This window comes from Natator depressus, chromosome 5 (genome assembly GCF_965152275.1).
Source record: "Natator depressus isolate rNatDep1 chromosome 5, rNatDep2.hap1, whole genome shotgun sequence".
Lineage (NCBI taxonomy): Eukaryota > Metazoa > Chordata > Testudines > Cheloniidae > Natator > Natator depressus.
This window is the reverse complement of record NC_134238.1, coordinates 41,309,446-41,335,744: the sequence shown is the minus strand read 5'-3', so window position 1 is coordinate 41,335,744 and position 26,299 is coordinate 41,309,446. Positions and strand designations below refer to the sequence as shown.

The window sequence follows — 26,299 nt, the reverse complement described above, 5'->3', positions numbered from 1 at the left end:
CCACCATTCAAATTCCTTAGTAACTCTGTATTCAGATCTCAGTATGGGTTGCTTAAATGTAATAAGGCTTTCCTTTTTGGGGTACATTTGTCTGTCTCTTCGTATCCATAGCTGCTGGGATTCAGTAGCATGTCTCATCTCAAGTTTTAAAATTCACAAACAGCTAAATCCCAAATGGGGAACTTCATATAAATTTTTCTGCTTCATTATTCTCCAGTTCTGGTAAAGAAATGGTCAAATGTGTGAAAATGTAAGTTAGTAACAAGAAGATTCCTGGTAGTGTGGTAACGCCTCAGAACTGCCCAGTTTGGAAATTAAGGGTGACGTCTCTATATATTCCAAGAACAAGGGCCTTGCGCCTATGGTTTTATTTGGGTAATTGCATAAGTAGTTATTTTCTATTGGAGGAAACTGCAATGCAATCCACTGCATGGCTTTACAGTCATGCTCTCCATCAATATGTAAAATAATTAAATTATGTGACTTTTCTTGGAACATCTCCAGGTTGTCACCTTGGAAAGAATTACTAATAAGATTCAGGGCATGTGTATAACATTCTTGGATTTATTTTCACCATCTATTAAAATTTACTGGAGACAAATTGTTTTTTTCTACATAGCATGAAAGACTTCACAGAACAATTGAAATTATTATAATTGTACAAGTATTGCTTTCTAGTGACTGCTAGTGGTGGTATGAAAGAATGAAAAGGAGATGGATGGTGACCTCGAATAAAGCTTTATATCAACCTGATATAGAAGATGATAGAAGATGATAGAACTGCAAGGATCTTAGCTTCTTCACCTGTTTCTCAGGAGACACAACTAAAATTAGGAGAGAAGTTCTTAAATTATACAGTACATGATGATAGTTTAACATAAAAGTAAAAGATGAAGGTGTCATCAATGCAAATCTCTCATCCAATAACACTCTCGGGAGCAAAAGACCTCTCCCAAGTCTCAATCTTGGATCTTCTGCCTGGAAGCAAGAAAAACCCAAGTCATAGAAAGAGTTTAATTTAGACAGCAGATGTTAGTGAGCTATCAGTACAATAAAAGAAACTGTAGAATAAAAATGAATCAATTGTTTAATTTTGGGGAATGTATTTTTTCTCATTTTAAAATTAATTCACAAAGAATAATTCAACCATGTCTCTTTCAAGAGACATACAAGTCAGTATTTTTTCTAGATTAATTTGTATCATTTCATAACAATTCACAAATAAAATCACTATACAAATTTCAACACAGTATCTTAGAATGTGTTGGTCCAATGTGTTAAGTTTTGTAGCCCTGTGCGACTGAATCAAATTTATACAATAATATTAAAAAAAAAAAAAAAAAAAATCTAAAAGTGACTGGTTTTCCCTTGTGTGATACATTGTCTAAGAAAGGCATGAAATACACTGAGATTTCAAGTTGCCCACCTTGCTGATGTACCATTACAAAGGATCTGTTGCTTCATTGAGTATTCAGTCCCTTACTCGATAGGAAAGCTTTCTGATTTGGTTTACGCTGTAAGAAATTTTGGAGTATATCCATCCCATCCAAAGATCCTCCAGGTTTCAGGATAAGGTTTCTGTATTTCATTCCAGCCTGACAGAAAAAGTAAATCAAAATGTTAATATTTAATGTTTGTGCAATTCTCTAAATCAACAACAAATAAAGGAAAGACAGCTTGCTGATCATGGTAGAAACTACCTCTCTCCTCATTCTCCATTAATACTAAGGGCCAAAGCCTGGGGTGTATCCTAGAGACAACCAGGGCTATGTGGCCAGAGTGGGCTCAAGTCTGCAGAGGCCTCCATCAATTCCTGAAGAAAAAACCTCTCTCATGTGTTCTTATAGCATTTATGTAGTCACAATCCTTTCATTTACCCATGTTCTGTAAGATGTTCACCAAGAGACACCATGCGTACAGTGCTTTGCCAAAATCCGGGGTGGATGGGTTATCTCAGAAGACTGCCAGACACGCCAAGGGAACCTTAAGTCCACACTCAAAGTCCACACACGCATTCAAAATCCTTGGCTATCAGCTCCAAACTGAAGGAATCCCTATCTGCTGTATTGGGGGATAATAAGCAGCTGAATTATCCTAAATCATTATCAGGACACAAACACATAGACCTTAATATTAATTTTAAACGTGTTAGGTAACAAAGAGTTATTCCCTGCCGAAACCCAAGTTCAGGGGGCTTTTCCACAAGAGTCTGTTACCTAAAGCACATGGATTTGTTAGAACACCGACAACATCACAAGTAATGTTAAGAGTATTGTTATTTTAACAGACAGTTGAAATATGATATTAGAATAGTAATTATGGATTTCTCTTTCTAATTTTAAAAAACATTTAAATTCTTTAACATTTATTCATATGGAATTAGTAATTTAATGAAAATATCTCACACTACTGAGCTGACAGGTTTTATGTTTTCAGGTACCTTGTTTCTATTATAGTACCTATTATGCCATCTCATAGAAGTGTTAGGTGTGAGAGGAATATTTGTTTGGATGCAACAACAGCCAAGCACCAACACTGCTTCTGTTTAAGCGGACACCTTTAACAGAATTAGCCAGTAACTCCTGAAGCGATAATTAGTTATCAGAACTACCTGAACAAGAAAGACAAGAGGCATGTTACAACATCTGAAGTCCTCTTCAGTACTAGTTCCCATTCATAGTTAGTTAAAGAATCTTCCTATAGCATTTTGGACCTCTGAGATATGAATGCCAATGGGAAGATGTTTCTCTTCATGCAGGGTTCCTAGATCTATTAGGCTTCCTGACTAAAGAAGAATTAGGATAAGGTGCTTCCTTGTTTGTCATAGATAATACATCACTAATAGGTTGTCTGTTAAGACTATACAACTTCTTGATAGCTGTGCTGAAGGACTAAGTGAAGGTCCTGTTTATTGGCTGAATTCTGAGGTTTGATCATCTTTTTGGAAACTGTACAGACCTCTATGCTGTTGTTTCACCCCTTAGCTTCATTTCCCACCATATGGTCTCTAACACATTGAAAAATCTGGCTGTAGTAGTTGGACTACTATGGTTAATACTGCTGTTTCTTTACCATCTTTCAAGCCCATTCCCTGAGAAAAGCTTGAGTAAATGGTCTTTCCACAGGGATTCCAAGATAGGTTGGGGCAGCAGGAGAAAAAAATTATTTCTAAACCTTTCATGGTTTGACTCAGAGCAGCCATGACTGCCCTTAATTGTGGATTTAGGCATATGATCCAGATATGTCTGGAAGCTCCTGCATGGCTTTCCCCCATGCAGCAGAACCATAGCAATTCTGCTGTGTTTTGAGCCTTCTCTTCCAATGGAGGGAAAAGAGGGGAAGAATTTTTTCCTCTGAATCTTTAACATCTCTCTTTAAAAACTCTAGGAAATGTATTGAGGCTACCTTGACTTACCAGGTGCACTGTCTGGATAACTTATTGAAGAGCGAACGTACTGATGTGTTGCTTATATTTTACTGCTTGAGTTAGTCTCCGGAAGTCTAATACAGAATCGAGCCTTTGTTCTTTGGAGAGTAAAGAGTAATTTGGAAAAAAAAAAAATCTGTGGTATCAGTGGAACAAATCTTTTACTACATCATATAGGTAATCACATCTCCCAGTTCTTGAGAGAGTAGAGATTCCTTAATAAAATCTGTAGGGATTGAGGAGTCTGACAATAATAAAGCTACAGAGTTCAGAAGAGTATGAGTGATCATTAAAAATACAGTTTCTAACACTCGAGTTGTTAATGTGATAGCTGCTTATGCAGGAAGTGAAACCTCAGTTTCATTCTGACAGGAAGAGGTAAGCTGAGGTTCTAAAAACCCCAGTCTTGTGATATGCTAGTAACTGCCTTCCTTTCATGAATTTCTGAAATTGAAATTATTTGAGGTCTTATTTGAAATTGCTGCTGTAGCAAGAAACCTAATTGGGTACCTGGGGGTGGCTGTTTTTGTTTGAAATAAGAAAAGATTTTAGCTTATTAGAGTATCTGATATTTGTTTACAGAGAGTTGTTGGTCCCGTCACGGAAACTCTATTATGCCTCTAAAGAATGCAACCAGAAAGGACAACTGGTTAAACAGATCTGATTTGGAGATGAGGTTACTTTAAGGAAGGGAAAAAAAAGCCTTCCCCAAGTAGCTCTCACATAGTAGATCCCTCTTAAAAAGTTATATGAGCAGCTGAACAAAGATAAAGGTCACAGACTGCAGTGAAATAACTATTTTTCTCCTCTTCTTCATAAAGAGAGTTTCCAGAAGGCCTCACGCTAAAGAAAGGCACCAAGAAGCTATGTAGCTGAAGCACAGTGAATATCCATTTGGTAGTGGTACGATCATTGAAAAGACAAATTATTTTTAAGCCTCTCATATAAAGAGAAAAAAGTCCAGAAAAAAACCCCTAAATAAAACTCAGAATACAAGACACTTTAATGCATCGGGAGAAACAAAAGTCACAGAGCAATTTGGGAAAATTTTGAATAGTCAAAACTCTGAGTCATCTTTCAGAGACACTTAGAAAATGGATTGTGCCTATGCAAAGAGAGAGCACACGGAACAGAAAAGGGAAGACCTAAGGGGCTAGATCCATAAATGGGATCAGATTCAGCATTGCAATACCTAACTATTAGTTGCCCCACGGTCTAGTGGAATACATAGCACTGAGTTAGGTGCCCAGGATCCCTATACAATGCATGGGGAGAATCAGGTGCCTACAAATGGGATTAACAAAAGCCAGCATGTTGAACAGGGAGCTAATTAAGGTACCCACAAGGAGAGGGGTGAAGCCTAAGCCCCACTCCTCAAAGGGAGTTAGGAACCTAACTCCAGGCCAGAGGCAGGTGCCTCCCTCCTCTCAGCATTTACAGCCACAAACCCTCTCCTGGAGTTAGGCACTGAGACCCTTTCTTGTAAAAAAGGGGGCGGGTGGTAAAGCCCTTATAACTTTAGTTCAGTGGAACAGGGACTTGAATCTCCCACATCCCATGTTAGTGACCTAACCACTGGGCTATAGAATCATTCTCACTCTCTGTCTCTGGCCTGCTGACTATTTATATGCAAAAAATGGAAGAGCTTCACCAGGAGAGATCGAGACCCACCTCAGAGGTCAGTGGTCAGAGGATTCACCTGAGAAGTGGAAGCCCTGGGTTCAAATCCCTGCCCCCATCAAGCAGAGGGGGAGGATTTGAACTTGGGCCTTCCACACCATGGGTGAGTGCTCTAACTATTAGCTTAAAGGTTATACAAGGGAGATTTGCACCACCACACCACCTCCACTTTTTGTGAAGCTCAATCCAGTAGGCATGCTTGAAGTACACCTACCAGATCAGGCCTCACAGGTGAGCGAGGCAGGGAATGATTAGTCTGAGGACCAACTGGGCCTAACGCAGCAGATGGGTGTATACCCAGCGACAGAAACGTAGGCACTTAGGGGGCTTTACCAGTGGCAATTTAGGCACCTGCAGGATTAGGCAGCAGCCAAACAAGGATTCTGAGAATCTAAATTTTGAATTTAGGCATATAAATGGCAGTTGTCCACTTTGTGAATAATCCCTCTATGGATTTAGCCCAAGGTCACAGAGGCAGTCTGTGTAAGAACAGGAAATTACATACAGGCTCTCAAGTCCCAGGCTAGCACCTTAACCACTAGAACAGCCATCCTTCCTTTGTGCTGTGAAAAGAAGAGGTCAAGGCCTACAAAGGAGTAAAACAGCAGCTCTAGAATGAACCAATAATTTAAGATTCAAAGCCTTTTGAGGGAATGTATTTTTAAACCTGCGAAAACCAAACAAAGAAACCAAATCACAAAATGCTTCAACTGATCTGACAGAGTAGTAAATTATACTGTGCTGCAAAAGGGGAGGCCCAAAATAGATTTAGATTTCCATACTCTGAATGGTAATTGCATAACAACACACATAGGTGAGTTGCTATTAATGGAAAGATGGCACTAGTGTCATACAACTTTTATAGCAGCAGACCATGCATAATCTTTTACCATGAGACAGTGTGCTCTCCCATACTGTGCAGTGTAAAATAAAGGGGAAAGTGGAAATCATCTCCTAACAAACCACAGGAGCCATATATCTTATACAAGTTTTAAATATTTAACTTTATAGCCAAGAATTGTATAAAACACAAATGCCCTTAAAATACAGATTTTCTACTATAAAATTAAACCATTTATAAATTTTTTTATTGATGTAGTGGATTTGATACTGTCACGGGGCAAGGCCAGATGGCTACAGAAAAGTAGTGAGAGATAGATATATTAGCTCCAGGCTAAACAAATTCCTGGTACCAGGATAAGTGAAATGGCAGCTGCTCCAGGTCAATTAAGACACCTGGGGCCAATTAAGAACTTTCCAGAAGGCAGGGAGAACACTAGGTTGATTGGGACACCTGAAGCCAATCATGGGCTGGCTGAAACTAGTTAAAAGCCTTCCAGTCAGTCAGGTGGGTGTGCATGTCAGGAGCTGTGGGAGGAAGTTGCACTGTTGGAGAGACTGAGTAGTACACACCATATCAGGCACAAGGAAGGAGGCCCTGAGTTAAGGATGAAGTGGAGCTTGAGGAAGTGAGGGCTGCTGTGGGGGAAGTAGCCCAGGGAATTGTACATGTCATGTTTCTAAAAGGTCAGCTCCCATAGCTGAGACTATTAGGGTCCCCGGGCTGGAGCCCGGAGTAGAGGGTGGGCCTGGGCTCCCCCCACCTTTGCCCCCTGATTAATCACTGAGACTGGGAGACAACAGAGACTGTGCAAGGACGGATAACTTCTCCTCACCTCCCTTGCTGGCTTATGATGAAAATGGCTCAGTAGACTGTGACCCTTGTCTCTAGAGAGAGAGAAGAGTTACATGGAGGGTCATAGTGAGCCCCTGAGGCTAGCGAAATCCACCAGGAAACGCGGGACCCACGGAGGCAAGGACAGAGCTTTGTCACAATACATACCATAAGAAAGGCCTAAAATGTTAAAACCTACTGATTTGCTGATTATAATCTAGTTTTGGAGCTTATACAATAGCTAATTCTGAAATTTAAAAAATTCACTACTGGTATATACTAAAAAACTAGTTCCTATCTTACCTTTGGATTCATTATTCCTTCTTGTTTAAAGCAGCTATAAAAAATATCCATGGAAAAAACTTCACTCCACAAATAGCCATAGTATTGGCCATCATATCCACCTGCCAAATGTCCAAAAGTAGCTGGCATGTTTGTTCCTTAAAAAGCAAATTAAAAAATGGTTACTAACTTTTCCATAACTGTTGTTCTTTGAGATGTTGCTCATGGCGATTCCATGTTAGGTGTGTGCGTGCCACAAGCACTGTTGCTGGAGATTTTTCCCTTAGTGGTATCCATCAGGCTGGCTCTAGTGCCCTCTAGAGCTGCATGCTCATGCACCGGTAAAAGGGGCGCAGCCAGACATGCACCCTCTCGGTTCCTTCTTACCGTTAACTCTGACAGAGGGGTAGGTTGTGGAATGGACATGAGCAACACATCTCAAAGGACAACAGTTATGGAAAGGTTAGTAACTGTTTTTTCTTTGATTGCTTGCTCATGTCCATTCCATGGTAGGTGACCCCCAAGCAGTACATTCGGAGATGGGCTCGGAGTTCATGGACATGCAGGCAGCAACACCGCTCTCCCGAAACTGGCATCATCCCTGGCCTGTTGTTGTGATGGTGTAGCAAGATGTGAAGGTATGTACTGATGATCAGGTTGCACCCCTACAGATGTCCTGGATTGGGACCTGTGCAAGGAACACTGCCCTGACGAAGCCTGGGCTCTTGTGGAGTGAGCAGTTAAGATGGCCGAAGGTGGGACATTCGCCTGCTCATAGCAAGCCTGAATACAGGGGGTTATCCAGGATGAGATCCTTTGGGCGGACACAAGTAGCCCTCTCATCCTTTCCGCTATTACTACAAAGAGTTATGTGGATTTCCGGAAGGGTTTAGTCCTTTGCATATAGAAGGCAAGGGCACACCTAACATCCAGTGAGTGAAGCCACCATTCCTCAGAGCTCTTGTGAGGTTTTGGGAAGAAGACTGGCAGGAAAATGGCCTGGTTGTTATGGAATTGTGACACCACCTTTGGCAGGAAGGCCGGGTGGGGGCACAGTTGGACTTTGACTTTGAAAAACACTATGTACGGCAGTTCTGATATAAGGGCCTTGATTTCAGAGACCCTTCTGGCTGAGGTGATCACCACCAAGAAGGTGACCCTACAAGAGAGAAACAGCAGGGGGTATGATGCTAGCGGCTTGAAGGGGGGGATCCATGAGTCTCCACAGAACCAGGTTTAAGTCCCATGGGGGGATTGGCTCACAGACCTGAGGATAGAGCCTCTCCATCCCCTTGAGAAATCATACCATCATCTTGTGTGAGAACACTGACCGTTCACCGGTGGGTGGAAGGCTGAGAGATGGCTGCCAAGTGTACCTTGATAGACGCAAGGGCCAGGCCATGCTGCTTTAAGTGGAGCAAGTAGGTCAAGATAGACTGAAGGGAAAACTGAGATGGAGAGGGAGCTTGTTGAGGTGCCCATGTTGAGAAGAGTTTTCACTTGGCCAGGTAGCCCTGGTGGATGGCTTTCTACTACCTAGCAAGACTTGCTGGACCTGTTCCAAGCAAGCCTGTTCCTCTGGGTTCAGCCATGCAGCATCCATGCAGTTAGGTGCAGGGAGGTGAAGTTCGGGTGAAGCAACCAGCCGTGGTCTTGTGAGATTAGGTCTGGATGGAGTGGGAGCGAGAGTGGAATAGCTACTGACAGATAGAGGAGCGTGCCAAACCAGTGTTGGCCAGACCATGCTGGGGCTATCAGAATAACTCTCACCTTGTCTTGTTTGACTTTTAGGAGGACATTGTGAACCAGAAGGATCGGGGGAAAGGCGTAGAATAGGATATCTGTCCATGGCACCAGGAAAGCATTGGAGAGGGAGCCCAGGCTGTGCCCGTGCAGCGAGCAAAACTGATGGAATTTCCTCTTCTGTCTCATAGCAAACAAGTCCACCTTTGGAGGCCCCCACCTTTGGATGATGAACCTGGTGACTTCTGGGGGAAGAAACCACTCATGGTGAGTGGAAAAGGATTTGCTGAGGTGATCCGCCAGTACATTCTGGGGTCCCAATAGATGTGATGCCTTGAGATGAATGGTGTGCTTTGCGGAGAAGTCCCATAGACAGATGGCCTCTTGACATAGGGCCAAAGATCGGGCCTCTCCCTACTTGCTGATATAGAACATGGTTGCAGTAGTGTCTGTCAGGACTTGCACCACCTCATCTAAGATCTGGGGAAGGAACACTTGGCAAGCTAAGTGTACTACCTTGAGCTCCCTGACGTTTATGGGCAGGGGGAGTTTTTCAGGACTCAGGGCCTCTGGTCGCAAGAAGTTGTTGTGGTGGATTCCCCACCTTAGGTCTGACGCGTCTGAGATTAAAGCTACTGACAGCTGACGGGTAACAAAGGGAACCCTCATCATTAACAATCTTGGGTCTTTCCACCATTTCAGGGAGGCAAGGACTAGGGGAGGAACTGTGAGCACAGAGTCCAAGTGGTATCTGCTTAGGGAATATACTGATGCAAGCCACATCTGGAGGGACCTGAGGCGCAGTCTTGCGTGTTGAACCATGTAAGTACACAGCGCCATGTGCCCCAGTAGCTTGAGGCAAACCTGACTTGTCGTAATTGGGTGGACCATGATATTGGATATCAGGTCCGACATGGTCCGGGATCAGGTCTCTGGTAGGAAGGCCCTGGCTTGGGTCAAGTTGAGCATCGCCCCAATAAATTTTATACTCTGAGCCGGGAGAAGAGTTTACTTCTGTTCGTTTATCAGTAAACCCAGCATTGAGAAGGTGGCTTGGAACATGCTGATGCTGTTCTGAACTTGAGTCCGTGACCAACCTTTGATCAGCCAGTTGTTGGAGATATGGGTAGACCTAGATGCCTCACCATCTGAGGAAGGCTGATATTACTGCCATACACTTTGTGAAAACCAGGGGCTGCTGACAGGCCAAAGGGAAGAGTGGTGAATTGGTAGTGGCACTGACCCATGACAAACCTGAGAAATCTTCTGTGGCCATGGAAGATAGAAATGTGAAAGTATGCGTCCTTTAAGTTGAGGGTAGAGTACCAGTCTCGGCTAAGGAGACCATGCGGAACCTCAGTTTCTTGAGATATCTGAGGAGGCGAGACAGGTCCAGAATGGGCTGGAGGCCCCCTCTGGAATTAGGAAATATCATGAGTAAAACCCCTTTCCTCCCTAATCTTGCGGAACCTCCTCCACAGACCCCATTTGTAGAAGAGATTGCACCCCCTGGACGAGGAGTTGCTTGTGAGAAGGGTCACTGAAGAGAGGTGGGAGGAAGGGGTGGATAAAATTGAAGGATATAGCTGACTGTCACTGTACTTAGAACTGAACAGTCCAATGTTATCTATGACCATGCTGGGCTGAAATGGGACAGACGGTCCAAAAATAAAAGGGGAGATGGATCTTGAAGCAGCGACTTGTGGTAATGCCCTCAGGTGCACCTTCAAAAGGCCCCAGAGTACCTCTGAGACCCCAGCTGGGAAGTTAAGGTGGATGAGAGCAGTTGGCACCACTTAACCTCTCCCTTTTCTTTTGTAGGGCTCTTGTCTTGGAGGCATCAAGAAATGAGGAGGCTGCTGGGGCCTGAAGTGCCTCCTGGAAACCAACGGAGCATAAAGGCCTAAGGATTGTAGGGTGGCCCTTGAGTCCATCCGGCTGTGAAGTCAGTGTCTGTCTGCTCCAAGAATAGAGAGGAGCCTTCAAAGGGGAAGTCCTGGATAGATTGTTGGACCATGTGAGGAAGCTCCGAGAACTGGAGCCAAGAACAACTACCTCATGGTGATAGCGGAGGCCATTGTCCTGGCTGCCGAGTTGGCTGCATCCAAAGTCGCCTGGAGAGAGGTCCTGGCCACATTCTTATCCTCTTCCAAAAGGGCAGTGAACTCCTGCCTTGAATATTGGGACAGAGTTTTTAAATTTAGCCAGGGAGTACCACAGATTATAAATCATATCTCTCCAGTAAAACTTGCTGGTTAGAGATACGTAGTTGAAGGCTACCCTTTAAATAAACCTTTCTGAAAAAGTCCAGTTTCTTGGAGTCTTTTTGTTTATGGGTAGCGCTCAACTGTCCCTGCCTGTCCCTCTTGTTTGCTCCAGACATAACCAGGGACCCTAGAGGAGGGTGTGAGTACAAGTATTTGAACCCACTCGCTGGCACGTAATACTTCTTCTCTGCCCTCTTTGAGATGGGGGGCAAAGAAAAAGGAGTTTGCCATAGGACCTTGATCGATCCTTTCACAGCCTCATTGATGGGTAAGGCCACCTTGGAGGGAGCTGCTTCAGCCAGGATATCAATAAGGCTGTATGATGTCTCTTTAAGGTCCTCAATTTCCAGACCCAGCTTCGCTGCTGCCCACTTCAGGAGGTCCTGATGGGCCCTGAAATTGTCCTGGAGAGGAGGAGGAGGCTTGCACCAGAGGAGGGGATCCCTCTTCTTCTTTAGTCTCAATGACATCCACCAGAGTCATCTCCTGAACATTATTACAAGGGTCAGTACAGAGTTGGGGGCCAGTGCCAAGTGCCAGCAGCCCAACTCTTGGAAACCCCTGAGTAGGAACTATGGGAGTGAGGCCCCAGTGCCTGGGGGAAATCTCCCAGGGGTTCCAGTAAGGCCACTACATTGGTCAGTGACCTGCTGGCCAGGTGTTGGCATGGGGACTGGTACCAAAGTCCAGTGGTGCATAGGCTGGGTACCGCTGGTAAGCCTTAGGTTGCACGTACGGTTTCCCTTGGAATTAAGAGGAGGAGTCTGCTCTTGGAGCAGTACCTGATTCTGCCACCCTGTGGTGCTGGAGGTCCAGGGACCAGCAGCGGACCATAAATGGTTAGGACACTGGGATCAGGGTCAACTTGCCGCTAGAGAGTGCCAGAAAGGAGCTCCTTGTTCCTTCCTGCTTCTGGACATCGGAGCTGGAAGGTGTCCCAATGGAGTTAAGGTGACCAGGAGAGAAAGTAGCCCCCTCGCCACTTGGAAAACTTCCGGGGTTGACAGAACAGTCAGACTGCTAGTGCCATGGTGGCTTCCGGGTGTCGTTGGAGCGTCCCGCACCAGACTCAACACTCTAGGCAAAATCATTGGTGATATTGCGGGCCCAGGAGTGGAAGAATGGCCTGGCACGGATCTCACTGTGCTGCTTTCCCCACACTTGTCTTTCTTGTGCACTGGCAAGCGCCCTCCATTGATGTGCTGCTTTTTGTGCTTCTTCTTTGGCACCGGAGATAGTGAACAGTGCCAGGAAGAGCTTGGTTCCAGAGGAGCACTTCTCACTGATGCCTAAGTGCTCAGAACTGAATCAGAGCGGCGCGGCTCTGAGGGTGGCTTCCATGAGGCTAGTTTTCAGCCTAATGTCTCTTTCCTTTTTAGTGGAGGGTCTGAAGTCCCAAAAGATCTGATACTCGTCCATGTGAGTTTCCCCCAAGCACTTCAAGCAGCTGGAGGGTGAGTCACTCATGGGCATAGGTTTGCCACAGGAAGCAGAAGATTTGAAGCCTGGGGTGAAGGAACAACAACAGGAACTATTTACACTAACTACGCTAATACTAATTACAAAAACTATATACACTAAAAGATGACAACTAAGTACAAGTTAGAGTTCAAAAACCACTGGGAAGAAACCTTGCCACAGCAAAAAGGGTCATTCAAGCAACTGTCATGGGCGGTAAGAAGGAACAGAGGGTGCAAGGTTGGCGGCAACCCTTATACCGGCACATGAGTGTGCAGCTCCAGAAGGCGCAAGAGCTGTCCCGACAGATACCACTAAGGGAAAAATTTCTGGCAACAGTGCACATGGTGCGCACACACTTAATATGGAATGGATATGAACAAGCTCTTGAAGAAGAAAGAAACATTAACAAATTATTAATGTTGAAATCAAATGTAATCATCCCTTTAACATATAATAGTGCTTCAGATTTAGAAGGGCATTAATGTATCAATCTGGAATATATCCTAGCTGCAAATGGATATTTTTGATGTAATAACATTACTGACCTTTCTTGTCTTATTTCAAAGTAAGGAGTTCAGTTTCATAAACTGGATTTCTGTTCTAAACCATATTCACCTGATTTGCTATAAGACCTACTGTGAAGGTACTGTATGCTTATCTGAAGCAGTCAGACATCCTGCATGAAAACTTTACTTTTACATACCTGGGGTTGCAGAAATTCCCAGAATCTCCATGCAGTACTTGGCATATTCATCTGCAGGGTCAGCAGATGATTTGGTATGAATGGACTGGTCAACCTTGCTCAAAACAATCTGACGAAGAGTCAAAAGACCTAGTGGTATAAGGGCATTTGGTTTATAAATGTTATAGTAATACGCTGGGTTTCTATGGTATCAGCCATCCAAGGATTTCAACATGCATTATACACATTAATGAGTTAGGCACTGTAAAATCCAGTGAGGACAATAAATATCATTTTCATTTTAAAGACAGAGAATCAAGCACAGAGACTTACCCATGTACACACAGGAAGTCTGTGCCAAAGGAAATTGCCAAGTGACAATAGCTAGGAAGAGGACTTGAGGGGGTTGTTGATATTTGACAAAAAGCAATTTTAAGTCATTTGGAACTTTTAAGGTAGACACATAGGTAAGCCTCTGTAAACACATGCTCTCATTACTGTTACCTTTGTCCTCTATCCCACTTCCCTTCTTATTGTTTTTTTATACACACATGTTGGAGAGCAGGGATAATGTCTTTCTGTGTGTCTGTTCAACAGCAAGCATAATCCTGGTAGTGGTTTTGGGGGGTGGGGTTTCACCACAGCACAAATAATAATAATCAGAAAGAGATAGTAGCAGTCAGGAAAGTCTCCAGACTCCCAGTCTAGTGCATTAATTGTTCTTCCTCTTAGCTGAAATGAATAATTAAAAAAAGGTTGGAAAGGCTGTTGGAAGGAGTTGCTGTTACAAGCTCCATCTTTTTAAATTGTATTTTTCTCACAGTTTGAACACAATTAAGATATCAGATTTTTTTTTTTTTTTACAGTAAATCTCAGCATTTAAGCAGTTTTTGCACTCATTTCCAAAGTATAATCTAATGGGCCTTTCTTCTCTAGAGGTGCGCTTACCTCTCAGTAGCAGTCATGGGGGAGGTGGATACACAGTGAAGGAAGAAGAGACTGCTATCTAAGGCATATGCCTGTTCTCTATTTTGCAGGATATTGCCCTATGTCTTTCCTACCATTTCATGAATGCTTTTGGTATGTAAAAGAAAAAAAATACCTGTATTGGCCATTCTAGAGGCAGCAAGTTTCTCAAGAAGAGCATCTGCAACAAGGCTCCCATCTTTATAATGTTTTGACATTTGCTGTAGAGGTTCTTTTTCCCATACCCAGTTCTCAAACATTTGTGAAGGAACTTCTACAAAGTCTGTTTCCACATTAGTTCCACTAAATCGAGCAAAATCGGTCTAACAAAAACAAAAAACAAGCAAAGAAACAAAAACACAACAAAAAACCCTCCATTATATTAAATTAAAATATAAATGAGATTAGCTCATATATCTAGTAAATGTCAACCTATGTAAGGTGCCAAAACTGTGACGGTGTAAAAACAGGGCAGAATTATAAACAGCTGTATTACAAGAAAGATCAATGTTAAAATAGCCTCAAACTTTAAGAGAGGGAAGAAGAAAAGTTAAATTAAATTATAAGCAATGAGAAAACTAACCAAAACAATATATCATGCAGTGATTCTTAGTCACAGGAACTCAGAAACAGGTCTATTTTTCTTACTCTCTCTTACATGACATATTATAGCAATATAATTACATTTCAGCATTGCCCCATGACATCACAAAATAACTAGGGCCATCAAACAATTTTAAAAAATTGCAATTAATCACGAGATTGAAAAAAATAGTCGCAATTAACCGCCGTTTTAATCACACTGTTAAACTATCATAGAATACCAATTTAAATGTATTATAAATATTTTGGATGTTTTTCTACATTTTCAAATATATTGATTTCAATAACAACACAGAATAAAAAGTGTACAATGCTCACTTTATATTATTTTTATTACAAATATTTGCACTGTAAAAAAATAAACAAAAGAAATAGTATTTTTCAATTCACTTCATGCACGTACTGTAGTGCAATCTCTTTACCATGAAAGTGCATCCTACAAACTTAGAATTTTTTTTTTTAACATAACTGCACTCAAAATCAAAACAGTGTAAACTTTAGAGCCTACAAGTCGAAGCATGAAGGGGCATACGAAAGTTTAGCATATCTGGCACATAAATACCTTGCAACGCTGGCTACAACAGTGCCATGCGAACACCTGTTCTCACTTTCAGGTGACATTGTAAATAAGAAGCGGGGAGCATAAACAAACTTGTCTGTCTGAGCAACTGGCTGAACAAGAAGTACGACTGAGTAGACAGTGCAAATATTTGTAATAAAAATAATAATATAAAGTGAACACTGTACACTTTATATTCTGTGTTGTAATTATAATCAATATATTTGAAAATGTAGAAAAACATTCAAAAATAGTTATAATAAATTTAATTAGTATTCTATTATTAACAGTGTGATTACAACAAGGGATTAATTGCGACTTTTTAATCTAGTTAATTTGTTTTGTGTTAACTGCATGCATTAACTGCAATTAATTGACAACCCTAAAAATAAATCTAATTTACTCAATATAATTACTTTGTAAACATGCTACAAAATTTTGTTCTATCACAAAAGTAACTCAGTGATTAACTTGTATAATTGCTGTATAATGCTTTAGTTCTAATGCATTTAGACCTGCTTCAGGGATTTCATTTGACTCATTTATCCTGTTGAGCACTATCCCTCCAATTTTGTTAATTCTGTAGGAGTATGCTGGCACCTGAAATACTGCACAATATTTTTGAACTAAGGGGTGCCGCTGGGCTTGAAAGAAGTGAAATCCATTGGCAGCATGAATGAAATGTCCCTTAGTCTTCTAAATCACTCTGTGCCAGGGAAGCGCATCCCTATTTGGTTCCTTCAAATCCTACTCTCATTTCTGCAGCAGATCCACATGTGTTCCAGTCACCAGGAATCCCTCCATAGCTGTGGAGGAAGGGGCAGGGTTTTCTCTTTAATTTTTGCACTCCAAAACTGTTTCCTAGATATCTTGAGGCAAGAGTGAATAGCTGGATTCTTCCCATTTTTCACAGACAAGCCAGGAGAGAAAAGATATGTACAAAATTTAGCTGTTAGCTCTGAATTCAGAATCCAACTTGTTTAATTCCAAATTTAGCCAGTAGATGTATATGTTCCTTGTTCTGCGGAAGTTCTACCTGGGACTGGAAGCCAGGAAATGAAATCCTAAGTATGCTACATACCTTTGACATTTTATTCGTGCTGCTACCTATTGGTTAAAGAGGCCGGAGTGCAACCACATGAGTTCTGGACAGGTGGGCTGATGGTACAGAATTTACAGTTTTTAAGAAGAAACACTGAAGGCTATACTTTTCAAACAAAGGGAAACAAATTAATTGGACTAATAATAAATCTATCATCATCATAGCAGAATCAATCTTAAATGCGGTTCAACTAAAGATGAAACTAAGCAGCTTATTTATGTCTTTATCACAAGTCTCCAGGCCAATTCCAGCCTTTCTGCTTATGTGGAGGCTCCTGACTGCTGCAGGACTGGTGTGACTCTGCTACATGGTGGAGGGAGGAATAAAGGTAGCATTCAGGAAGCTCAAGTAGGGGATGTATGCACCCTCTGTACCAAGAAGAGCAGCTTTGTGAGGGCTCCCTATGTGCGTGCCGCCACCATGCAGAAAGTGACTGGGATCGGAGGCATGTGATGACAGTGGATTCATCCGCCATTTCCAGTCTTTGGGACAGGGACTCTGCTTTCTTTTGTGTCCGTACAGTTCCTAACACATTGCAGATACTATCAAAAGCAACAATTGCAGTGTTAGCCCCAAAGTAGCTCTGTTGCCTATGGGAGGGTTCCTTCCTCGTGGAGCTGCTCATTCCTCAGCCCCAGTTGCTCAGGCTGTACAGAGGGAAAAGGATTTGCTATTACACGAACATTTTCCAGAAGTTGTATTCACTGCTGGGCTTGTACACAAAAACTCAAAACAAGTATCAACTGTGAAAAGTTACCGTGAAGCTCTTAAATACTTACCTTAAGGAAACCATACACCCATCAAACAGGGTTTACCCCTCCCCCACCAACACTTTGAGAGACTGTGAAGAATTAGTTATTTTAATGAAACAGAAACATTACTTACCTGCGCACATATCTGGTGCATTACGTGACCAAACTCATGGAAGTAAGTCTTCACCTCATCATGTTGCAGCAATGATGGGCGATCTGATGTTGGTTTTGTGAAGTTGGTCACCAGAGCAGCTACAGACATCATTCTGCTGCCATCAGAGCGTAGGCAGCCAGGCTGGAGACCAAAGCATGCGGCATGCCCATACTTCCCTTCTCTGAGCAAGGAAATATACCAAAAGCCATCCTTACACAATAGGCCTATCTTCCACAAATAGCCTGGGGAAGAGGGCTGTTTCCCTCTATGATGTTATATGAGGAAGGGACACACTTTCTTTTATTTAGAAAAACCACAATAAGATAGTGTCCTATGACCTTTATAAAAGTCACTGTGCTTAGGATTCTACTGAGAGCACAAAGAAAAAGTACTTCTAAATCCCAACACTTTAATATTTAGAGCAGCATTTGCAAGCCTCTTTTTTATTTATATAGTATATTACTGTAATCAAAAGTGATAACTCTGCTGCTTCTAAAAGTTAATTTTACTTAATCTTAGACATGACCATTACAGTATGAAAGACAAATCCCATTCTGTGAAGCATTAGCTTTTGTTACTAGCATTTGAGCAGATTTAAAGAATAAAGAACAGGGTTTGCTGCTTTAGCAATGTGATTTTAAAACAAAATGTGATTTTAATTAAACTGTTAGTTAATACAGTTAGAAAAACTGTCATAATTAAAAGTGAGTCACTAAACATGAAGTCCAAAATATTCCTCTCCCCCTTCCTTATTGCGGTTTTATGATGCAAGAAGTTAGTGTCATTTCCCCCTTGCTTTTTACATTAATAATACCAGGCCCTCACTTCCCTTTCTTTACTGAAGGACGTTGATTAGAGGACCTGCATAATGATGTCATATGAGGTCATAACCTGAATTGTAGCATTCCCTGCCCAGCAAAAAGCCAATTTCCAGCACATAGAGATGGAGAGACCTCAGAGGTTTAAAGGGATCTAAAAATAAGACAAAATCTCCATGGAGGCATGGGAGACTTAACTGGAGGCCTAAGGTAAGAGACCACTTTCAGCAAATTGGCGATTAGTTGGTCTGTGCTACTGGGGAGCCATCTATCTGAACCAAGTCCATTAAGTGCACAGGCCAGCACTCTAGGGTACCTAGCTGACATGTTCTTGTCAAACCCTGCCTAGAGGAAGTCCAGGATGGCAGGAAGAAAGATTTTTAGGCTGAAAGACTTTTGCACCACCGAGAGTGAAGCCCAAGCCCCATATTATGCGAAGGATGCATGAATTCAAGAAAATGATCAAAAACTTGCCTGAGATACTCAAACACTTTTAGAAGGCTCTGCTCAAGGACCAAGCCCTTAAATTTAGGGCCATGGGGTTAGGATGTAGGATGGAGTCCACCTGAAGTGGATCTTCTTGGGCCCTGGGAAGCAGATCCTGTGGGACAGGCAGTGCACTTCGAGAAACCTTAGTCACTCCAGAGCCCCAAGTAACATGAGACATTTAGGTAAGATGGGGCCTAGAGAGGAATCACATTCAATGTGAGACTGACACATCCACTAAAGAAAAGACTATTGGATGAGCATCTCCAAGTTCTCCCCTGCAACACGGATGACTCAGCAGGAACTGCCAAAAGGTTGAGTCAACAGTGTGCCCTTGTTGCCAAGAAGGCTAACGGCATTTTGGGCTGTATGAGTAGGAGCATTGCCAGCAGATCGAGGGACGTGATCATTCCCCTCTATGCGGCATTGGTGAGGCCTCATCTGGAGTCCTGTGTCCAGTTTTGGTCCCCACACTACAGGAAGGATGTGGAAAAATTGGAAAGAGTCCAGTGGAGGGCAACAAAAATGATTAGGGGGCTGGAGCACGTGACTTATCAGGAGATGCTAAGGGAACTGGGCTTATTTAGTCTGCAGAAGAGAAGAATGAGGGGGGATTTGATAGCTGCTTTCAACTACCTGAAAGAGGGCTCCAAAGAGGATGGATCTAGGCTGTTCTCAGTGGTAGCAGATGACAGAATGAGGAGTAATGGTCTCAAGTTGCAGTGGGGGAGGTTTAGGTTGGATATTAGGACAAACTTTTTCACTAGGAGAGTGGTGAAGCACTGGAATGGGTTACCTAGGGAGGTGATGGAATCTCCATGCTTATACGTTTTTAAGGTCAGGCTTGACAAAGCCCTGGCTGGGTGATTCAGTTGGGGATTAGTCCTGTTTTGAGCAGGGGATTGGACTAGATGACCTCCCGAGATCCCTTCCAACCCTGATATTCTATGATTCTAAGGTTCTGGAATGAAACTGTGGCAACGGAACCAGGTCCTGGCATAAGCCCAATGTTATCAGCAGGACTGGAAAGTTGTGGCTATCAGGAAGAGTTGAGTTTTGAGATTCTTTCTAAAGAGGGAAAGACTTTTCCCCCGCATGGTGTTGATAGCTGCCCCAAGGATGGGAGAGTCTTGGTGAAGGAGTCAGAGAATTTTTGCCTGCTCAGTCTAAAGCACTTGCAGACTTCTCCTCAAAGGGATACTGGAGCGAGACACAGAGCAACCTCCTGCCAGCTAGAGCGGAGAAGAGGTCTCTAGATAATATGCTGGGAACGGGCACAGGGATAAGGAAATAAAAGCAAGGTTCCTCTTAGGAGGCAAAGAAGAGACACATACAGATCACTGATAGGGGACAGAAGGAATTTGATCCTGCTCCCATCAGTAGGTACTAAGGCTGTCGATTAATCGCAGTTAACTCACGCAATTAACTCAAACAAACTGCGATTTAAAAAATTAATTGCGATAATCGCAGTTTTAATTGCACTGTTAAACAATAGAATACCAAAAGAAATCTATTAAATATTTTTGGATTTTTTCTACAGTTTCAAATATATTGATTTCAATTACACCACAGAATACAAAGTGTACAGTGCTCACTTTATATTATTATTTTTTATTACAAATATTTGCACCATAAAAAACAAAAGAAATAGTATTTTTCAATTCACCTCATACAAGTACTGTAGCGCAATCTCTTTATCATGAAAGTTTAACTACAAATGTAGAATTCTATACAAAAAATACCCGCATTCAAAAATAAAACAATGTAAAACTTTAGAGCCTACAAGTCCACTCAGTCCTACTTCTCGTTCAGCCAATCGCTAAGACAAACAACTCTGTTTACATTTACGGGAGATAATGCTGCCCACTTCTTATTTACATCACCAGAAAGTGAGAACAGGCCTTTGCATGGCACTGTTGTAGCCAGCATTGCAAGGTATCTACGTGCCAAATATGCTAAACATTTCTATGCCTCTTCATGCTTTGGTCACCATTCCAGAGGACATACTTCCATGCTGATGACGCTCGTTAAAAAAATGTGTTAATTAAATTTGTGATTGAATTGTTTGTCTCTGGCTCTATTTTACCTGCATTCTGCCATATATTTCATGTTAAGTAGTCTTGGATGATGACAGCACGTTGTTCATTTTAAGTACACTTTCGCTGCAGATTTGACAAAACGCAAAGAAGATACCAATGTAAGATTTCTAAAGATAGCTACAGCACTCAACCCACGGTTTAAGACTCTGAAGTGCCTTCCAAAATCTGAGCGGGACGTGGTGTGGAGCATGCTTTCAGATGTCTTAAAAGAGCAACACTCCGATGCAGAAACTACAGAACCCAAACCACCAAACAAGAACCTTCTGCTAGTGGCATTTGCTTTGGATCGTTATCGAGCAGAACCCGTCATCGGCATGGATGCATGTCCTCTGGCAGGGTGCTTGAAGCATGAAGGGACATATGAATCTTTAGTGCATCTGGCATATAAATATCTTGTGATGCCAGCTACCACAGTGCCATGCAAACCCCTGTTCTCACTTTCAGATGACACTGTGAACAAGAAGTGGGCAGCATTATCTCCTGCAAACAGGGCCACCCCTTGGGGGGTGTGGGGGCTGGGACACCCCCCCCCCCCCCGAGCAATGCCGGGAACTGGCAGGGAGGACCGGGGCGGGCTGGGGTCGCTGCTGCTGCTTCCCACCGGTGAGAGTGGGCCCGGACCCTCACTGCCAGCGCCAGGCCCCCTCTAAGCCCCCGGGGTCAGCCTGGTCCCGCCCCCCCAATCCCACCCTCCCTGGGCCGTCCTAGCAGCCCCTGCACAACACACACACACAAAGCCGTCCCTAGGCTATGACGATTCGGGGTGGCCACCGCGGGGCCCCCCAAAGCATGGGGCCGGGATGGCCACCCCGATTCGCCATATCCTAGAGATGGCTCTGTCTGCAAATGTAAACAAACTTGTTTGTCTGAGCGATTGGCTGAACAAGAAGTAGGACTGAATGGACTTGTAGACTCTAAAGTTTTACACTGTTTTATTTTTGAATGCAGGTATTTTTTGTATGGAATTCTACATTTGTAAGTTCAACTTTCATGATAAAGAGATTGCACTACAGTACTTGTGTGAGGTGAATTGAAAAAATACTATTTCTTTTGTTTTTTATGGTGCAAATATTTGTAATAAAAAAGTATGAAGGGAACATTGTATACTTTGTATTCTGTGTTATAATTGAAATCAATATATTTAAAGAGGTGGAAAACACCCAAAAATATTTAAATAAATGGTATTCTATTATTGTTTAACAGTGCGATGAATCACGATTAATTTTTTTAATCGCTTGACAGCCCTCCTAGCTACCTGTGGAGAGATGATGCACCCAGGGCCCACAATAGAGGACTAAAGTTCCACATTGTGGTCAGAGTCAAGTTTTAATTTCCTGAGTGATTCTCTGCTCTTTCCTCTACCCAGAAGACTCAGGCTGAATGAGCTCCAAGAGGGTGGTTCAGCCAAAGGCACCAGCTGTTCTCCTCAGTTCCTTCAACATGAACCGGAAAGCAAGTGGAAGTTTACCTGCAGGGAGTTAAAAAGAGGTGGAGCAGGGTACAAAAATTCCTTCATCCTGATTAGCATCTCCTGCCTGATGGACAGAAGACAGGAACACATCCATCTCTACCAGGGTTGACATGCCATGTGAAGGGCACAAACAAAAGAGAAAAATAAATATCACCTATAGTATTAGCCAGCAATCTCACTTATGTCTGGGTCAGGGATTCTGACCCGAACATAACTATACCCAGCAAAGACAGAAGTTTAAAGGAATCGTGTCATAGAATCATAGAATATCAGGGTTGGAAGGGACCTCAGGAGGTCATCTTGTCCAACCCCCTGCTCAATGCGGGACCAATCCTCAATTAAATCATGTTTGAATCATGTCTGAAACTTATTGAAGACATATGCAGATAGAATACAAGTAGCCATATGAATGCTTCCCTCCCAGAAACACACTGGAATTTAAGCAGCAAAAAAGTTTACTTCCAGATTCATATAACTCCACCCCCAGCTAAGGTTAACTCCACCTTAATACTTTTAAAATAAAGCAATAAATTATAGAATTACCTGGGATAGAGGTCTAAGTAGAACTGACCTAAAACTTCTCTTGTTGAATCGTCTTTTACTGTATAAAGAGTAACACTCTCATGCCAAACATGAGCATTTTCTTCCTGCTCAAATACAAGTCCCAGCAGCTCCTGGTAAATGTTCAATAAGCCTTGTGTAACAGCCTCAACTGGAAAGTATTCCTTCAGCTTCTCTTGATCTATGGAATATTTAAGCTCTTCTGTCTTGTTCATATAATAATGTAAATCCCATGCATTGATTCTTCCATCATAGTCAAAGCCTCTTTCTTCACACTCCTTTTTCTTCAAGTCCAGAATAAACTCTCTCTCCTCGTCACCCAGTGGTTTTAGCTTCTTACTTAAATCATCTGAAAATGCAACCAGAGATTTACCTTTGTGTCAACTTGTCTGTTCCATATTGTACTATGTTACAACTAGTACTACTGGAGAACTAATATATTTATTTAGATTTATACAAACAGTAAAAAAAGGTATTTATCTAATACCAGCCACCACAATTTTCCCTTTCTCATTTAATGACGACTTCATTGCTTGCCTTTCTGTTTTGGTTACAGGGATGTCTGAGATATGAGCATGTGCACTCTTGCACCATCATCAATGGCAAGGGTTAAATGTCATACCATCTTTCATTCTTTTCTAAGGACATCCAAAAAAGAAACAGACTCATAGACTTTAAGGTCAGAAGGGATCATCATAATAATCTCTAGTCTGACCCCCTGCACACTGCAGGCCACAGAACCTCACCCATCCACTCCTGTAACAGATCCCTAATCTTTTGCTGAGTTACTGAAGTCCTCAAATCATGATAAGTTACAGAGAATCCACTATTTACACTAGTTTAAACCTGTAAGTGGCCTGTGCCCCATGCTGCAGAGGAAAGCGAAAAACCCTCAGGGTCTCTGCCAATCTGACCTGCGGGAAAATTCCTTCCCGACCCCAAATAGTTATACTATGAGCATGTGGGCAAGACCCACCAGCCAGACACCTGGAAAATAATTCCCTGTAGTAACTAGCTAACACTGTACTCATCTACTTTAAATCTCCGATCCCACCCTATGTAATTCTGATTTCTCTTCAGTATAGTTTAGTAGTAGCCACAATTACAGCACCTATCCTTCAACTGTTTTTTTTATCAGCCATTGAAGGTGTGACATGATGATTCATATTGTACCTTTCCCCCAGATCCTTACAGGGCAACCTCTGTCCTATTCCCTGCTCAAGCCAATTAGCTGAAGGTAGAAGAGTTTTTTGCCTACACTGGATCGTCTCAATAGCAGCCCATATTTGCTAGGCCATTGGACATTATGCCCTATAATTCCACTGATTTTTACATTATTTTACACTATTACACTGGAGATAAAGGATCAAAAAGAGTAAAACATTTTATCTCAGTGAAACTCCCAGAAAACACAATCTAGACTTATTCTGACATTTATATTAGAGTCTTAGAATGTCAAAGTTCTGCAATCAGATTATTTTTAAAATTCTAATATTTCAATACAATGGTGAATACAAATTTAAATTGTGAGCTTTGGGGGCAACGACCTCTGTTTCTAATTGTACTTTGAAGTACTGTGTACATTTCTATTGCTAATAAATAGTAACAACATACTACTCACAACGAGGTAGATTAAAAGCATGTCAAAGGACTGCACACTTTTTCAGCAAACTGTAGGATTTATTGATGATCAATTTCAAATATGAACATTGTTAAAATAACACAGCAGATCAGATCCATATACTTATGTCTAATAATAATATCAAAAGAAACAGAGCAAATATGATTATTAACTGATGAAATTCTTCTCTCCGCAATAAATAATTTAAAAAATTTATATTTAAAGGACACAATCTTATAATAGGTTTCAGAGTAGCAGCCGTGTTAGTCTGTATTTGCAAAAAGAAAAGGAGTACTAGTGGCACCTTAGAGACTAACAAATTTATTTGAGCATAAGCTTTTGTGAGCTACAGCGTGCTGTAGCTCAAATAAATTTGTTAGTCTCTAAGGTGCCACTAGTACTCCTTTTCTTTTTGCGAATCTTACAATACAAGCCCATATATTAATTTTCTAAGTCCCAATGACATACAAGGACTAATTTTCAAGAGTCTCATGCAATCTCAAAACAAATAATACAAAAGCAAAAACAAACAAGTAAACAGAAACCAAACAGCATTCAAGGTAACTCCATCTCTGGACAAATGGAGTTCAGCACTTTGTATTACTACAATGTTAATGCTGAGCTCCTGCTCTATATTAACTTCCCTTGTAGCCCAGGGTTTCAGTTGGCAGACTTCAAGTTGCTCAGTGAAATCAGTTCAGTGATTACCATCACATCCACTTGCCCACGTGGAAAAATCTCAAAATGGCTAAAAGTTATGAATATTTTTGAATTATAATGAAATCCATGGACAGGACAGTCAGTTAGATGGATCAGTTGCTTGTTTCAAGACAGCAATTCCTACATAGCTGTTTAAGAGAAATTTTTCGCTGCAGTTATTGACGCAATAATACACTGACATGAGAAGGGAGATCACAAAACAGATTACTAGAAAGGACAACCCCTTGATGCATTAAGTAGTTTTAAATTGTTCCTCTGGAAACTCTTACAACTTACGAACTCTCTTATCCTCTCTATTCATACCAGAACTCCCATTACATTTAACACAGTTATGCCTGTGCTTGGAGAACAGACTCTTAAAAATATTAAAAGGGATGGGGCAGAGAGCTCCTGTTCCAAATGAACTGTCTGTGTGTTCTGTACTCCAGTTTCATATTTAAGCTTCCCTCGGGTACCAAGTCACGTTGCAGATCTAAATATAAAGTATAACACATAAATAAAAACAAACCTAAAAAGGTTGTTACATTATCCGTGCTCTTTGCAGTGTTCACCTCCAGTACAAAGTTGGCATGAGTATTGTACCCAAGAAGCTCTGCTACTTTTGCCCTTAAGGGAAGCAACTGCTGAAGAATTTTAGTATTTTCCTATGAAAAAGAAGGCAAGGTTATGATGAATTAAAGACAACTAAATTCATATGATCAAAATAATAATTTGAATAAAATTTGAACTAAAATCATAAGGAATAGCAGATATTTTTAAATGAAACATATTGAGATTATTACTCAAAAATGTTATAAGTAAAAATGTATTTTTTTTATGGCACAGTATCTACAATTTGATGGACAGTGGTCAGAGTCCTGATTTTTCTAAGCAGTCAGGATAATTATCATTTCACTGAAACCAACAGTTTCTTTTTAAGGTTACAAATCTGAGCACTAGGAAGAGCATTATTGGGGTTTTTTGGTCAATTAGAAGTTGAATAAAATTGATCAAAATACAGTTGTAATGTGCATTCCAAATGCAAACAAAGCCATGCCCACCTTTTGTTAAAAGTGGTGAAATCGAGAATGTATCTACATTGTAGCTCCCAATTTGGATAAGTGAGATTTCTCAGGGTCAGAATGAAATACTTTTAAAAAGTTATTTTTAGGGTAAGTTCAACTATGGGCC

The 26,299-nt window shown here is 41.7% G+C and overlaps 1 protein-coding gene and 1 long non-coding RNA gene across 6 annotated transcripts in view; one reads left to right on the top strand and one right to left on the bottom strand.

Annotated features, from left to right (window-relative positions):
- LOC141987369 (uncharacterized) overlaps positions 1–11,019 on the top strand; it is a 56,174-nt gene extending 45,155 nt beyond the window's left edge. For 3 of the 4 annotated variants that reach the window (XR_012639506.1, XR_012639509.1, XR_012639507.1), the window contains 4 exons: positions 7,578–7,702; positions 8,856–9,074; positions 9,510–9,629; positions 10,629–11,019. This is a non-coding gene — a long non-coding RNA (uncharacterized LOC141987369). The remainder of the gene's footprint in view (positions 1–7,577; positions 7,703–8,855; positions 9,075–9,509; positions 9,630–10,628) is intronic. The other variant, XR_012639508.1, reaches the window with a different exon arrangement.
- The window catches only part of NLN (neurolysin), a 68,370-nt gene continuing 42,181 nt past the window's right edge, over positions 111–26,299 (bottom strand). For both annotated transcript variants that reach the window (XM_074952641.1, XM_074952642.1), the window contains 8 exons: positions 25,638–25,773; positions 22,771–23,137; positions 17,333–17,534; positions 14,320–14,506; positions 13,239–13,367; positions 7,086–7,222; positions 1,427–1,595; positions 111–978 (listed from right to left, as the gene is read on the bottom strand). In XM_074952641.1, the coding sequence (XP_074808742.1) occupies positions 1,461–1,595; positions 7,086–7,222; positions 13,239–13,367; positions 14,320–14,506; positions 17,333–17,534; positions 22,771–23,137; positions 25,638–25,773 (1,293 nt within the window). In that variant the 3' untranslated portion in view covers positions 111–978; positions 1,427–1,460. The remainder of the gene's footprint in view (positions 979–1,426; positions 1,596–7,085; positions 7,223–13,238; positions 13,368–14,319; positions 14,507–17,332; positions 17,535–22,770; positions 23,138–25,637; positions 25,774–26,299) is intronic.